Source organism: Pan paniscus, chromosome 3 (assembly GCF_029289425.2).
Source record: "Pan paniscus chromosome 3, NHGRI_mPanPan1-v2.0_pri, whole genome shotgun sequence".
NCBI lineage: Eukaryota > Metazoa > Chordata > Mammalia > Primates > Hominidae > Pan > Pan paniscus.
In genome coordinates this window covers 97,959,084-97,976,486 of record NC_073252.2, presented here as the reverse complement: position 1 = coordinate 97,976,486, position 17,403 = coordinate 97,959,084, and the positions used below count along the sequence as shown (strand labels likewise).

The 17,403-nt window shown below is 36.2% G+C and overlaps 1 protein-coding gene across 1 annotated transcript; it reads left to right on the top strand.

The window, feature by feature from the left end:
* The first annotated feature begins 464 nt into the window (after positions 1–464).
* Positions 465–16,625, top strand: LAMTOR3 (late endosomal/lysosomal adaptor, MAPK and MTOR activator 3). Its single transcript, XM_003829939.5, has 7 exons — positions 465–683; positions 1,008–1,053; positions 3,009–3,043; positions 7,689–7,747; positions 9,462–9,595; positions 11,011–11,074; positions 13,071–16,625. The coding sequence occupies exons 2-7, from the start codon at positions 1,045–1,047 to the stop codon at positions 13,142–13,144; spliced, it is 375 nt and encodes a 124-aa protein (XP_003829987.1). The 5' UTR covers positions 465–683; positions 1,008–1,044; the 3' UTR covers positions 13,145–16,625.
* The last annotated feature ends 778 nt before the right edge of the window (positions 16,626–17,403 follow it).

Genomic DNA, 17,403 nt, shown 5'->3' with positions numbered 1-17,403 from the left:
AAAACCCATGGCTCCTCCCCATTCAATCTAGATAAGGCCTTCAGTAAAGAGCACCCATGGGGAAGTCACAAGAGCCTAGGAAACAGGTCAGAAACCTGTGGACCTGGTACTTCCAATCACAGGCAATCTGGTGCTTGCTCTTCAGCTCATCACACCATCCCCTCAAATTTCTTCATCTACAAGAAAAGGTTTTAAGATAACAGACCCTGCAAAACTAATGACATTTATACACCCTCTCTGCACAAGAATGTCTTGTAACACATAACCTTGCTTGCATTTTCTGGGTTCCTTAGGGTCCAGCGATCTCGTACAAATCCTCTACCCCACAGCTGACTTCCTTCGGCCCGTGACACAAGGCGCAGGCGCAAGACGCGGCCCGCGGTGGGCGGGGGAGGGGCGGGGCGCGTGCGGGGCGGGGGGGAGGGGCGGGGGGCGGGGGGGCGGGGGGGCGGGGCGCGTGCGGGGCGGAGGGGAGGGGCGGGGCGCGGCCGCCGGACGCGCCCTCGCAGCTTCCGCCGGGCCCCTCCGGAAATCCCGTGTCGTGGGGCGACGGCGGCGTAGAAAGTGCTTCCTGGAGCGCAGAAGAGGTCGTGAATCATGTGACGGTGGCTTGAGGAGGAACCTGTCTTTAAAGCTGTCCCTGAAGTGACAGCGGAGAGAACCAGGCAGCCCAGAAACCCCAGGTAACTGGCGCTACTTTGCCTGGTTTTGAGGCCTAGTCCCGCAGGTGGCGCGGGTGGTGAGATTAAACAGAAGGAGAGGGCCCTCTCTTCTTTTCTTTGGGCCTAGCTCTTTGGGGTGGAGGGGCAGGGATGGGGTGGGCTGAGGTAAGGTGTGCCAGCTGAGTACCTGTGGGGGTGCTGGGGCACTCCGACTCCCACTGGGCTCGCTGGGCCAAGCCCTAGAACCGCGGGGGTTCTGACCAGGGCTGATCTCGCGTATTAAGTTGTGGGTGGGGAGGACGAGGAAGCCAAAGAGGGAAGAGTCACCGGGAGTTTCTCTTCCAGGCGTGGAGATTGATCCTGCGAGAGAAGGGGGTTCATCATGGCGGATGTGAGTGACACCCCTACATAAGAGGAAGGGGAGAGTGGGGAATTTTGAGGGGCATACTGAGCGGGGAGAGGTAGAGCTTCCCAAGTAGAAATTTGTTTTGATCCTCCCAGCCCCACCCATCCCAGTTAATTATTTTCTCTGATATCTGAAGTGGGAGACTAATATGAATGAATTTGCAGGATCCTGAGTTTCTGCCTCGAATGGGGGTGTAGGACACTAAGGTGCTTGAGACTGAGAAAATTAGGTTCTCCCTACTCCCCAATCCAGCTGGGGCATAAGAGAGGCTCTGTATATTTACCATTTGAAATTCTGAATGATGGTTTGCTGCTTTTCCTGTCAGAATTTGGTCAGTAGGACATGTACCCACAATACTTTTTTCCAGTAAGTGATAACAATATCTCATTTGGTTTATTGTAGCAATTTACGATGATTTCTAACCCATGCCTCTTTAGAAACATGGTAACGTGTGTGTGTGTGTGTGTGTGTGTGTGTGTGTGTGTGTGTGTGTGTGTGTGTGTAGGAGGATAAAATGATCAGTCGGGTTTGGAGAATAGTAAGTGTTGGATGCTCAAAACAAGAGATACCTGATTAATCCATGTGAGGTCAAAATTGATACCTAAATTGTCAGTGAAATTCTTGGGATAAGAGAGTGTAATGAGACAAAATAAGATAGTCTTCTGGCCAATGCGGTTGCTTAGTCTGTAATCTCAGCACTTTGGGAGGCCGAGATGGAAGGATCACTTGAGGCCGGGAGTTCAAGATCAGCCTGGGCAACATAGCAAGACCCCGTTCTACAAAAAAAAATTTAAAAATCAGCCAGGCGCATTGATACTTCTGTAGTCCCAGCTATGCTGGAAGTGAGGGGAGACGATTGCTTGAGCCCAGAAGTTGGAAGTTGCAGTGAGCCCCAGCTTAGAAAAATAAAAGTCTTCTACTTCTTTAGTCTTAACTGTGTTTCGTGTTAAACACTTGACACACATTGTCATTTATTTTATATTCTGTAAGACTGGGCTGGGCGCGGTGGCTCACGTCTGTAATCCCAGCACTTTGGGAGGCCAAGGCGGGTGGATCACCTGAGGTCAGGAGTTCGAGACCAGTCTGGCCAACATGGTAAAACGTTGTCTCTACTAAAAATACAAAAAATTAGCTGGGCATGGTGGCGGGTGTTTGTAATCCCAGTTACTCGGGAGGTTGAGGCAGGAGAATCGCTTGAACCTGGGAGGCAGAGGTCGCAGTGAGCCGATATCGCGCCATTGCACTCCAGCCTGGACAACAAGAGCGAAACTCCGTCTCAAAAAAAAAAAAAAATTGTTGCCTCACATAGTCATATAGAATTTATTTTAGGTCCTTAAACAAAATATTTTAAAAATTGCGTTATAATAATATGCCTTACACTGTTTCATTATTTGTTGAGTAGGTGAGTTCAACAAATAATGAAACAATGGAAGGCATATTTTTATAATGTGATAGTCATGTGAGACAGCAGTCTTACAGAGGTCATATCACCTTACCCAAGACCATTAAGATGATGGTGGAAAGTCTATCTTTGAACATGGAAAGATGTTTATAACGTCTTCTCAAGTGAACACAATAGCAACAGGATGTAAAACACTAGTATGAAAATTATGATGTAATTTTATGGCTAAAATGTGTTTCCCATTTCTAGGTATGCTAATCCATGCATCTTCTCAATAAACTTTTAACAACACTTTTATGATGTAGGTTCTATATTAGCCCTATTCAACAAATAATGAAATAAGCTTAGCGAAAAAAGGTCGGTTAACTTACTCCAAGTTGCGTGACTAATAAACATCCAAATCAGACAGAGAAAGATAAAACACAGCAAGAAAGGTTATGAATGATAACTGAAGTTCCTTAAAATTTGGATAGGACAGGATCTAGAAAACAGTGGAAGGCCTATTATTACAACATTATTTTTTAATGCTCTCTTTCAGGACCTAAAGCGATTCTTGTATAAAAAGTTACCAAGGTAAGAAATTTTTAATTTGTTATTGAATAAATTCTATATGCCATATGTTAATTTTATGAAGTATTTTGTCTGTATTTTCCATGTTGTGAAGTATCTCTGAGATTTCCTTTAATATGAATATTTTTTGCCAGCCTCACGTCCTCTGGAAAATTTTCATCACAACCGCTTTCCTCATTTATGTCAATAAGTTTGCCTTCACTGAGTTCTCTGTGTATCTAGAGCGATAGTGTCAGCATTCCCTTGGTCATCTGTTTCTTCTATAATTCTTTACTTTCTATTTGAAATTCAGCATTTCTATTTGAAATTTCAGCATTATTACTTTTCATTTCTTTGCTGTATTTCGTCTTTGTTGGCCAGTTTCCTCTTTTTATTATCTCTTTTTCTAAATGTCACATACTTTATCATTGGGAGACAAGGAGGTACAAAACTACATGCTTTGCTATCTCTGCATGAGCTGCATAACAGATGCACAGTGACCAACCATCAGCATACTTTGAAAGAAATGATGTGGCTGGTTACTGATGACAGTGTGCATCTGTTAATTACATAATTATGTAGTGATTTGTGGACTAAAGAGTTAGAAAAGTTTATACTTTACGTAGTTATTGAGGTATTATGCCATGCTAACTAAAATTTGACCTGTGCTCTTCTGCAGGGAGTGGTATTACTTAACCATAGTAACTAAAATGTGCATATTGGAACTATGCAAAATGAGGGCTGTGTTTTTCTGTAGTTACCTTAGCGTAATGAAAGGGCGCTCAAATTGGGACGGAGAGATACCCCACTACGCTGGTGATATGATGAAATAGTTAATAGTGCATAGTTAATTCACTTAGAAGTCTTAGTGATTTACAGTCCTCTTTTGAGTGTTAGCATCTCTTATTGAAGAAACAGCAAAATTGCATTCAATGTTCTTAAGTTATAAACCCACCAGAAAGATACTCATTATTCACCTGGAGATCTAATAAATAAAGCAATAATTGATTCTAATTACATCATCTGTGATTATAAGCAATAAAAATGTTTCAGACAATGGGGATCTCATTTTAACTATTAAGTGTACTCTCAAAATCATAATAGCGTGTGACACTGGATATGATGAAGCTGTCTGTGTAAAGGAATTAGAGAATAATACCAAAAGTATTTATTATATTACTGAGTAGTTCTAATGTTGATCAAAAATAGTTGGAAAGTAAATGCTTGCTTCTTCTTTGAATTTGGATATCTCTTATCTTTTAACAAAAGGGGAAATATCAGGTTGTTGTGCTTATCCAAGAAATAAATTCAGTTAAAGGATATTTGTTAAAAGCTTTATGAAAATCTTTCATAATGGCAGGAAAGGTATTAGTACTGTCAGTTTTTTTTTTAATAATGAAAAAAAGCCAGTTCAACTCATAATATCATTTATTGAAAATAGGCTTACTGCATCCCAGAACAGTAATAATGAAGAAATAATAATGTTTTGAACATTTATGAAGAATAGTAGAATATACGCTTTGATTTGTTGCTAGATGTATGGGTTTGGATGCAGGCATCCTGCTTCAGAGCCATGGATTCATGCTTTTAACTGTTGTACCTCAGTGCCTCTCAGTAACAAAGTCAGCCAGCTACGGATACTAATGGAATGTGTGTTTTTGTGCATTTTTTGAATTCTCTGCAAAATATCGTTCTTGTATTTGCAATTTAAAATCTGGTTGTGACCCAAAGCAGTCTCAGGCTTTAATAATCCCACTTTGTATGTTTTAAAACAACCAAATATTTCATAATTATGTGTATAAAACTAAATCCGATGTCTTTGATTAGTAATGCAACATTTGTTTTTAGAAAAAATGGTTGTTTTAGTAAGCTTAAGGTTTAGATTTCTTCAGAATATTTCACAAAATTTAATTCATTTCTTCTTAAAGTGTAGTATCTCTTAATGAGCCAGTTATTTTTAATTATTAGTAAATTCTATTCATATTACTCTTTGCGCATTGTATGTAGAATTGAAAACAGCTTTTATATTTGTGACCTGATTTCTAAAATTATATACTTAAGAGTGTAAGTAATTTTTCTACTTTCTTGATTCATTTCTCTGTGAAGTCCATCAAAAAGAAAGTCCTTTTATTTTCTTTGGAGCATTAGTTGTATTTAAAGTAATTTCCATGGAAATTTAAAAAAAGAAGCTACCTGTGGTGGCACTAATTTTTCTAAACATTTTTGTGGTCCTCTTTTTACCTGCTTTTTAATTTATTTTGGGGGTAAGTAGTACATTCACAGAGTTCAGATTCAAGACTTAACTGAAGAACATAGAGTGAGAAGCTGCCCATCCTTCCTCTCCAGCCACATGCACAGTTTCCCCTCAAAGAGGCACCCACCACCATTACCTACAGAGATATTTTATGTACCTATGAGCAGACATGTATATACACGTATTTATACACACAACATACACATATGCCTGCACATTTTGGTACATAATTTATTGCTTCTTCTATACACTGTTCTAAACTGTGTATTTTTTCACTTAAGAATGTAACTTTGAGAGTAATCTTTCCTGGTACATAGAGAACTTCCTCTTTCTCATGGCTGCAGAGTATTCCAGAGTATTCCTTTGTAGGTGTATATCATAACTTACCTTGTCCTTCTTGATGGACAGTTGGATTTGTAATGCTTTACTGTTTCAAATGATGTTGCTTTTGGTAACTGCACAAAATAATTGGCTTATGTACAAATATCTGTAGTATATGTTTTATATAACCTAGTTTTTAACTTAGAAGAATATATTTATTTTATGTATTAATCTTTTTGTTGTTGTTGTTGAGACAGACTCTCGTTCTGTCACCCAGGCTGGGAGTGCAGTGGCGCGATCTTGGCTCACTGCAACCCAGGTTCAATCGATTCTTATGCCTCAGTCTCCCAAGTAGCTGGGATTACAGACAAGCACCACCACACCCAGCTAATTTTTGTGTTTTTGGCTGAGACGGGGTTTCATCATGTTGGCCAGGCTGGTCTCAAACTCCTGACCTCAGGTGATCTGCCCACCTTGGCCTCCCAAATTGCTGGAATTACAGGCGTCAGCCACTGTGCCCGGCCTATGTTATGTATTAATCTTAGAGATATATTTTAATCTATAAATAAGTTTAGGATTGAATGAATAGGAAATCATGCCAATAATAGGATAAAAATAGTATAAAAGTCATTTATAAAGTTGTTTTATTCTTATTTTTAATGTAAGGAAGACAAATGATTTTGTTTGTAACATTTTCCATTCATATTTAATAACACTTTTCTGACTTAAAAGTTTTTGACAATGGGATTTTAAAAAATTTAATGTCAGTATTTAAACATTAGGTTAATATAAGTATTTCTTATTCCTTAGTTAATACATTAAAGTTAACACAAAGAATAGATCATTCCGGGTTGCTGTAGGGACATTGAACATATCTCTGAGTTGTAGTTTATAGATACCATAAGATAGTTACAGGACTATAAGATTTATGTTAACAATGAAAGGGTTTTGCATAAATGTTGAAAGTCGAGGAGTGTCACCTTATATTTTTTAACACAGTATATTTGTGCTCTACCATATGTGTTTCTTAATTGCTAATTTCCCAGGGATTCTCACTGATAATTTAGTACTTTAGTGATAAATTATGTCATTGTAAGTGTGCACAATTGACACCACTGGTATTAGTTAATAAGTGATATTTTTGAATTATGTGCCAGCCTACACTTTACATGCCTTGTATTATTAAATTTCACAGTATCTAAGTAAGTACAGTTATTCCCATTTTCAAATTGTTAATCTGAGGCTTATAAAGGTTTCATAACTAGCCCAAGATAGCATAAATAATAAGTGGCAGAGCCTGGACTGGAACCCAGATCTTTCTAACTTTAGGGCTATAGCTTGACCGTTCTGCTTACTACTTCTTACGTCAGCATGGCTGAAAGGATTACTGCATGGCCTGCATTCCTTTTGCCCTGTTTCTTCAGCCAGGAACAGTTTTTCCACGTCTTTTCACTTAGTGCCATAACGTCTCAGCTGATGTATTACTGCCTCCAGGAAAGCCTTCTCTGGCCCACTGTCTGTCTGCATCAGCCTCCTCTTTTCTAGGTTCTCATATCCCTATGAACTTTTTAACAACACTTGCCACCAGTTTTAGTTTTACGTTTGTTATTGTGAGATTATTTTATTGGTAACACATTCACTTTTTAGATTGGAAGCCATGTGAAGGCAATGATTGTGCTTATTTCTGTTTTTCATAGTATCAAAGTATTAAGTGCCACAAATACTGGCCGCTTAATATTTGCATGAATGAAAAAGGAAAAAGGCTGTTTTTTGTCACTATAGCCACTGCTGATAATCTTTCATGCTTTTGTGTACCATGGACTGATCATTCATTAGTAGTTTTAATGGAGAGTTATCTATGTCTTAGATTCTTATTAATAAACTGCATGAACTTGTAAATATTATAAACATTTCTATAATACACATTGATTCAATTTCTGGGAGAATTTTGGGGTCTGTGGTTTTTCAGAAAATACATGAGAATTATTATGTCTTTGAGGTGCATAGTTTGAGAAAATGAAATATTTTATATTTTAACTTTTTAAAATTTTATATTTTAACTTTTTTTATATTTTAACTGTTTTCTTTTTCTAGTGTTGAAGGGCTCCATGCCATTGTTGTGTCAGATAGAGATGGAGTACCTGTTATTAAAGGTAAAACTGAACATTTAAATGCAAATGTCTTCTTTGCTTTTGACTAAAAATGTGTGTAATTTACATCTGAGTAGTACAGCAGGCAAACATAAAATTCATTTTAGTAAATTTGGGAGATGGTCTTAGTATTGGGGAAAGTGTTTGCTTTTGTATGTTGAAGGTTGAATTTGAATCTACAATGTATTATATATCACATGTATCATATTAACATCTAGAGTTTAAGCATGGATTTATCACAGACCCATTTCCCATTAAAGACATTTACAGTGTAACGTAAACCATTAGTAAATCTAAGTGATGAGAGTGAGCATGTATTCAGCTAGATATACACACAGACACCCCTACATATATGTATGTATGTATATATGTGTGTGTGTATATATATACACAGACACCCCTACATATATGTATGTATGTATATATGTGTGTGTGTATATATATACACACACACATATATACATACATACATACCACACACACATTTTATCAAATTGCTAGTTGTTTTAGGATAATACCCATGTATTTGGATCATAAGTAAACATGATGTCACAGAGAGTCAGTATGGATTCAGACAATTTTTACTATTTCTATATTATGGTATTATGAGAATGGATGTTCCTAGTTTTATTGGGACACTATAGTGGCTTTATCAAAGATTAAAGATTGGATAATGTTCTGTATATTTTGTTTACAATTTTCCACCTGGAGTTGTCATATATATCAGATAATTTTAGACTTTAGAAATGAAAGGAGGTTTAGAAGTCAACTAATGTAGTTCTTTCATTTTATAAGTGAAGGTGATAAAGTGCAAAGACACTTGGACTTCTTAGCAGTTTTAATGGAGAGTTAGCTATGTCTTAGATTCTTATTAATAAACTGCATGAATTTGTAAAGATTATAAACATTTCTATAATACACATTGATTCCATTTCTGGGAGAATTTTGGCAAACACATTATAAGAACAAAGGAGGTCCTGTGGTTTATAATCTTCGGACATTGCCGTCCAAAGTCGGACATGAGTCAGTAACAAAACAGTAATAGAACCCATCATCTCCTGATGTGTGGTCCAGTGTGCTTTCTAACCCGCTATAAAATGGCTGTTGAATGGCTGTGGACAGATTGCTTGCCTTCTCTTAATTCCGTAATGAGGGATTTGAACAAAATAATCTCAGATTTTCCAGCTCTAATATTCTTCATGAGGATCTCTGTGTTAAAGCCTTGAGCCCTGCACTCATTAATATAACAAACTCCATGCAAACCTTTTAATGAGTGAGAGAAACATGAAACAGGTAACCAGCTGCAGATTGTTAATATCTATGAGAGATACTGCTGCTGTGGGTTTTATAAGAGCAGAAGTTTTGTAACTTTTTTCATTAGTTTATTCTAGCCTAGTCCTCAGATAACCAGTTAAATGTACTTGATTAATCTATGTTTTAAGTTAGATATCAAGAAAATGTAAACATTTAGTTTTCTTTTTAAAATTTAAAAAAATTGTGAGAGTCAGCATTTTTTCTCTTACTTGTGATCAGTGAACTTTTGATTGAGCAGTTTTTCCTGATTAGTGATGAGACCCCATTAGTGATATGACTTTCAATATTGTGAAACATAACCTTTGTGTTCAATTTTAAAAAGAGGTTTATGAAAAAAAAAGGGCTGTAAATCTCTCTACCATATCCTCTGCATAATTTTTATTTAAATCACTTATTTTTCTAGTGGCAAATGACAATGCTCCAGAGCATGCTTTGCGACCTGGTTTCTTATCCACTTTTGCCCTTGCAACAGACCAAGGAAGCAAACTTGGACTTTCCAAAAATAAAAGTATCATCTGTTACTATAACACCTACCAGGTAAGTTCATAATTATAAAATGATTTGCTGATTTCAGTTGTCATTTTTGTGCCTTTTTTATATATAAAATAGTTTGTGTTATAGTTCTCAATTTTAGTTTTGAAGAGGATGAAATTGTAAAATTTTAGCCTTCAAATTGGTTGTATTAAAATGTAGTAATTTTCTTCACATTTCATACCAGGAAATAATTACTATGGAAAAGTAATTAAGTGATTTAATAAAGTACATGTTATCCTAAAAAGAGTACGTCAGGTCACTGTTACCTCCAGTAGATGGTGCCGTTAGCTAAACAACTGTGATTTCTCAGCTGACACACTTTTTTTGTTGTAGTAACAGATAAAAAAACTTTCCTTGAAAGTTTATTAAATTTGCTCTTGCTGCTAATTCCTTCATTTTTTTGAAATATATATATGTAATAAATGAGATTATTATTTGTGGGAAAGAAGTTAGTTTTTAGTTTTTGCATGTCTCTTGATCTCAAGCTACATTTTCTTAAGACTAAATTAATTCCTTGTGGTTTAGAACGATGTTTCCTAATCAATTGATGTTAAGTTACTCTTTTTTTTTTTTCTTCCAAGACAGAGTCTGGCTCTGTCGCCCCATGCTGGAGTGCAGTGGCATGATCTCAGCTCACTGCAGCCTCCGCCTCTCAGGTTCAAGTGATTCTCACGCCTCAGCCTCCCAAGTAGCTGGGATTACAGGCATGTGCCACCAGGCCTGGCTAATTTTTGTATTTTTGGTAGAGACGGACTTTCACCATGTTGGCCAGGCTGGTCTTGAACTCTTGGCCTCAAGTGATCCATCCACCTCAGCCTCCCAGAGTGCTGGGATTACAGACGTGAGCCACCGTGCCAGGCCCATCTTTTATTTTAAAAGTTATATATTTTAATGTGTATTAAGTAAAAGATAACCAAACCATCTGACCTTTAATTTCATCAATAAGGATTAGGTTTAAACTAAGTTTTCTTTTTTTTTGAAGGTAGTTGATTTAAAGTTACTTTAAATTTAATTTAAATTACAGTAATACACAAGAACCAGAAAATATCATGAAGATAAAACTACTTGAATAACTGAGAAATACTGCATTTATCCATTTAATTATCAACTATTTATTAAGTCCTTACAATGTAGTTGATATTCTGTTGGGCTTTAGAGATAAAAAGATGAAGATATGGTTTCACCTTAAAAACTTTCCAGGCCAAATGGTATTAATGTCTCTAAGAGATCATCACTAATTCTGTTTTATGGAAATATTCACTGAAATATAAAGTTCCTTTCTGTTTCATAATATAATACCATAATGTTGGGCTAAAACATTGATGATTTTAAAGTTTTTGAAAGATTAAGACATTTCAGTTTAGTTATACTACCTTTTCATAATGCAACATATTATTTGGCTCTTATTTTCTTTTTAGGTGGTTCAATTTAATCGTTTACCTTTGGTGGTGAGTTTCATAGCCAGCAGCAGTGCCAATACAGGTGTGTTTAATTACCTTAAATATCACTTTAATCCTTAATTTTAAAAAATTAATTTAATTACCATACCTTAATTTAAGAGGAATAGTAGATTTAGAGCCAAAAATCTTGAACTTGTGGCCCAGTTTCACTGTCTTTTTTCCATGTCTTGGGAAAAGTGATTTCTCTGAATCCTGGTTTCCATATCTGTATAATGGAGATAATATATGCTTTCTCCATCTTACAATGTTATTTTCTAGTTCAAATGAGACAGTGTATGGGTAAGTGTTTTTTTTTTTTTTTTTGGAGACAGGAAAATTAAATGTTATCTGAGTGCTACATCTTGCTCCCATTACAGCAGTTTAAGAAAACAAGGTGAAGATAACCCAACAAAACGCATTAAAATGATCGATGAGTTACAGACCAATCTATTAAATTAGAATTTTTTAAATTTTACCTAATGGGGAAAATGAATGTGATTGAGAATTTAAAGAGCATGAATAGGATGAAATAGTCTCACTCTTCTTGAGAACTGAAGAATTTGAGAAAAAATGCTAGGAAGCTGTACCCTTTATAGAGAATAGTAAAATTCCATTGTATCCAATACCTTCACTGGATATTTATGTGTAAAATAATGACTATTCACTTGGTTGTAATTTTTTTACTTCATTTTATATAAGGTAGAATTTTTATTAAAAGGTCTGTCTCCTTTAGATTTGATTGCTGTTGAGAATTGTAATATATTTTTTTCTATTTGTTTTTTCTTCCAAACTGAGCAAGTTCTTCTAGCTATGTCACTGAAGCCTGTTCTTAGATACCTCATCTTTAGAATGAGAGGTTTAGATTTGATGATCTATTAGATCTCTTCCATTTCAAAACATTTTAGGAATCTGTAAAATACTGTATGTAAAAACACTTTCTGAATTATATAGGATAGTAATGGTGTTAAGATTTTAAGTATATTTAGGAAATATACTAAATCTGAGTTTTGATAAATCACCTATCATCACATACTAAGTCACCAGTTGTTATATACTATGATAATGTACAGAACAATATTTTAGTACTTGGACCCTTTCCTTGAGAGTTCAGATGCTTTTTATATTCTATAAGACAGAGAAAGATCTTTATTTGTTTGAACATAAAACAGGCTCTGTTTGAGGCAGATAGCCTTTCACTCTAGTAAACTAAGGAGAAGCAAGATATGCTTATTTCTATATGTTTATCTCCCAGGTTCATCATTGAACTCCAGTGTGTTTTGTACTCTACCATTTATTTTTAAAATATTTTTTCATTTGAAATATTTATTTATGTCTTAGCTTTGTCAAATTTATAAAAATAAATTTCTGATTTTCTTTGTTCAATATAGAAGCACCCTATCTACCTATCTTTTGATATAATCTGTTAAAATTTGCTTAGAGACAAAAGTATGCTTTATTTAGTAAAAATTATATGTATTATTTCTGAGTCAAGGCAAATTTTGAAGCAGTAAGGTATAAATTAAGATTTTCCTTTCAAAACTCTTAACAAATTATAGTGCATATAATTTATTCTGTATTTCGTAATATATAAGTATTTTTCATTCACTTTAGTAATAGATGCTGAAAATAAACTTATTAATGACTACAAAGTTTTTGGTTGCTTTATTTAGGGTTATAGTACAGGTTGAACATCCCTAATCCAAAAATTTGAAATCCAAAACATTCTAAAGTCTGAAACTTTCTGAGCACTAATATGGCATTCAAAGAAAATGCTCACTGGAGCATTTCATATTTGAGATTTTTGGGTTAGGGATGCTCAAATAGTAAGTATTGTACAAATATTCCAGAATTCAAAACACTTCTGATACCCAGCATTTTGGATAAGGGATATTCAACCTGTATTTTGTTTCAGTCATGGGAAATAAACTATGTTCTGATTTACTTTTGGTAACTATGTATTTTGGACATAAGGAAATCTGAGTTTCAGGCTTTGAGGAACATTTTTATAACATGTAATTTTCTTAATCTCTTTATTTTAGGACTAATTGTCAGCCTAGAAAAGGAACTTGCTCCATTGTTTGAAGAATTGAGACAAGTTGTGGAAGTTTCTTAATCTGACAGTGGTTTCAGTGTGTACCTTATCTTCATTATAACAACACAATATCAATCCAGCAATCTTTAGACTACAATAATACTTCTATCCATGTGCTCAAGAAAGGGCCCCTTTTTCCAACTTATACTAAAGAGCTAGCATATAGATGTAATTTATAGATAGATCAGTTGCTATATTTTCTGGTGTAGGGTCTTTCTTATTTAGTGAGATCTAGGGATACCACAGAAATGGTTCAGTCTATCACAGCTCCCATGGAGTTAGTCTGGTCACCAGATATGGATGAGAGATTCTATTCAGTGGATCAGAATCAAACTGGTACATCGATCCACTTGAGCCGTTAAGTGCTGCCAATTGTACAATATGCCCAGGCTTGCAGAATAAAGCCAACTTTTTATTGTGAATAATAATAAGGACATATTTTTCTTCAGATTATGTTTTATTTCTTTGCATTGAGTGAGGAACATAAAATGGCTTGGTAAAAGTAATAAAATCAGTACAATCACTAACTTTCCTTTGTACATATTATTTTGCAATATAGATGAATATTACTAATCAGTTTGATTATTCTCAGAGGGTGCTGCTCTTTAATGAAAATGAAAATTATAGCTAATGTTTTTTCCTCAAACTCTGCTTTCTGTAACCAATCAGTGTTTTAATGTTTGTGTGTTCTTTATAAAATTTAAATACAATTCGTTATTCTGTCTCCAATGTTAGTATGTATGTAAACATGATAGTACAGCCATTTTTTTCATATGTGAGTAAAAATAAAATAGTATTTTTAAAAATATAGTTTGAGCACTGTATAGGTCCTTTTTTTGTTCAGACTTTTTCCAAAAATCTAAACATAATTAATATACTCTTTCAGCCACATGAATAAATAATGAGTGTTTCTTGTAGGTATTGGTTTGGAGATTGTTTTACGGTAGTATGAACTGTTAACTGGAAAAGAAACCTGAGATTGCAGTCAGCCAAGATTGTGCCACTGCACCCCAGCCTGGGCAACAGAGACTCCGTCTCAAAAACAAAAAAGAAAAGAAACCAAGAAACCTCAGGCATGAACCTAATTTAATCTCCATGAAAGAGGTACTACAGTTCTAGAATATACCCTTTATGTTCAGGAATGCAGTCTATCATTCAGAGTTAATTTCTTTCTAGGCTCTTTGACAATCAATTTTTCCCTGGATCAGTTCAGTACATATGCATTGAGCACCTGTGTGCCAGTCAGCAGAGCTATCACATTGCACAATTCTAAGAAGCACCATTCATGTCTCATCATATTTCTATGCTCTGGGAGTTGCCTTTCACATAGAATATGTGTGATTGTTATCCCTAGAATTGTGCAGTGAGGCAATTGGCTAGGTGCTGTGCTGCTTTTTCTTTCTTTCTTTTTTTTTTTTAAGAGACAGAGTCTTGCTGTGTTGCCCAGTCTGGAGTGCAGTGGTGGCATGATCTTGCCTCACTGTAACCTCTGCCTCCTGGGTTCAAGCTGTTCTCATGCCCCATTCTCCCTTGTAGCTGGGATTACAGGCTTACACCATTGCACTTGGCAAATTTGTGTATTTTTAGTAGAGACAGGAATTCACCATGTTGGCCAGGCTGGTCTTGAACTCCTGACTTAAAGTGATCCACCTGCTTTGGCCTCCCAAAATGCTAGGATTATAGGTGTGAGCCACTGCACCGGGCCATGTGCTACTTTTTCTTCCTTCCATCCTTCCTCCCTCCTTCCAGTGTAAATATGAGATTAATTTGTGACACCTTACTTTAAAGAACTTAGAGTTCAGTAAAGAAAGCAGGTATAGAAAGTGCTATGATAAAGCTATACATAGGATGGTATAGAACCACAGACTAGGGGCACTTAAAATGGGCAAGAAAATAGCCTTTGTAAATAAAATAGAGGCAAGAGATATAATGCTTTACCTGCAAAGAGCTGTAAATACAGCCATGTACCATATAATGATGTTTCAGTTAGTGAAGGACCACATACGAGGGTGGTCAGAACAGCAGGCTATACCATATAGCCTAGGTGTGTAGTAGGCTATACCATATAGCCTAGGTGTATAGTAGTAGGCTATACCATATAGCCTAGGTGTGTAGTAGTAGGCTATACCATATAGCCTAGGTGTGTAGTAGTAGGCTATACCATCTGGGGTTCCTGTCAGTACAGTATGATGTTCACATAATGATGAAATCACCTAACAAAGCATGTCTCAAAATGTATCCACATTGTTACGTAACACATGACTGTAGTTAATTGTTACAATTGAAATACTAGATGTACTCATTGAAATCCAGAATTCCCATTATCTGGATTATTTAATATCGTTCAGGAAATTTTTGCCAGTGCAATGGTGCATGAAACAATGTCTTTTAGAAATGAGGTGGCCAGATTTCTATTTGCAGATAATAATTGTATATCTAAAAATCCTAGAAAAAGAAATGATAACAAATGGAGCTACTTAACCTTTACATGTTGAATGCTGCCACTGTTAAAATTTCTGAGGGGGTATAATAGATATACTATCCCATAGTTCATCTGGAAAAATAAGGTGGTGAAAATTGCTAAGAAATTTTTGAAAGGGTAATATAAACCTAGATTAACTGTTTTTGAAAGGTAGTACAGAACTGAATGCACAACTAGATATCAATGGTATGTACTCACCCAGAAAAAAGACTTCAGTACATACATGTGAGGGCTTAAAACATTGTTATAAAGACGGGATCACAATGGGAAAAGGATTATTCAATAAGTAGGGCAGGCATTCTCTATGCCTGCTAGGGAAGTGTGACTTGTTATACTCTTTATGTACAGCAATTGGCAGTCTGTGAAACTTTTAAATTCATATACATAACCTTTTGCCCTGCAATTCCACTTCTAGAAATTTATCCTACCAAACAAAGCACATAGATGTGCAAAAGTATGTATTTACAAGTATATTCTTTGCAACTTGGTAATGTCAAAGAATTGGAAGCAACCTAAATATCTGCCATAGGTAGGATAACCATATGCTCTGGCTTTTTGAACACTACCAGTTTATACCTGCTGTTCTTGGATAATTATTAATAGTGCTTTCATTCTCAATGTCTCACTTTAGATAATAAATTACAGAGGATTGGTGAAACTAATTTGCCCAATGGAAAAAGGAATGAAGAAGTGCTTTAGGTACTGAGATGAAAAGATCTCTAAGGCATAATAATGTTTATTGAGAAAAGCATGGTGTCAAACTGTATGGCATGCTACAATTGATGTATAAGAAGAAAAAATGTGTATGTATTCCTATTTGTTTGTATATGGTAGACTGTCTCTGAAGACATATATGGAAGAACCTGATCACATTGGTAGTCTCCAAGGAGCGGAACTAGATACCTGGGGGATAAGGATCCCAGGAGTGAGCCTTTTCATTGTAAACTTCATTGTACTTTGAGTTTTTAACTGTTCAAAAGTAATAAAATTAGAAATAAAATATTTCAACAAACAATAAAATGGGATATTTGGGGAAGAAAGTTGTCTCAGGGCTCTCCAAAGAAGCAGAACCGGTTGGACATATGTGTATTTATTTCAAGGAAATGGCTTATACTATTGCGGGGACTGGCAAGTCTAACATCTGTTGGACGGGCCAGAAGACTGAAAAGTCTCACGTAGGAGCTGAGGCTGCGGTTTCAGAGCAGAAGTTCGTCCTCTTGGAAACTTCAGTTTTGCTCTTAAAGCCTTTCAGTTGATTGGATGAGTCTCACCCACATTATGGAGGATTATCTCTTTTACTTAAATTTAAGGGATTATAAATGTTAAGTACATCTCCAGAATACATCCACAGCAGTACCTGGATTCATGTTTTAATAACTAGGCAATGTGTCCTAGCCAAGTTGATGCATAAAACTAACGTTCACAGTCCATTCCTAGTCAGCTTGGCACCTGTATGCATCTTTTTTGTTGTTTTTTGTTTTGTGAGACAGAGTCTCACTCTGTCACTTAGGCTTGAGTGCTGGGGCCTGATCTCAGCTCACTGCAACCTCTGCCTCCTGGGTTAAAGCGAGTCTCCTGCCTCAGCCTCCCGAGTAGCTGGGATTGCAGATGTGCACCACCACGCCTGGCTAATTTTTGTATTTTTAGTAGAGACGGGGTTTTGCCATGTTGGCCAGGCTGATCTCAAACTCCCGATCTCAGGTGATCCGCCTGCCTTGGCCTCCCAAAGTGCTGGGATTACAGGCATGAGCCACCGCACCCGGCCTGTATGCATCTTAAACCATATTTTAGTCTCCAA

What these genes read in the sequence shown, in the direction of transcription:
- LAMTOR3 (XM_003829939.5), top strand. An exon ending in TTGTATAAAAAGTTACCAAG is followed by an intron (nt 3,044 to 7,688) that starts GTAAGAAATTTT and finishes TTCTTTTTCTAG; the next exon opens with TGTTGAAGGGCTCCATGCCA. An exon ending in CAGCAGCAGTGCCAATACAG is followed by an intron (nt 11,075 to 13,070) that starts GTGTGTTTAATT and finishes TCTTTATTTTAG; the next exon opens with GACTAATTGTCAGCCTAGAA.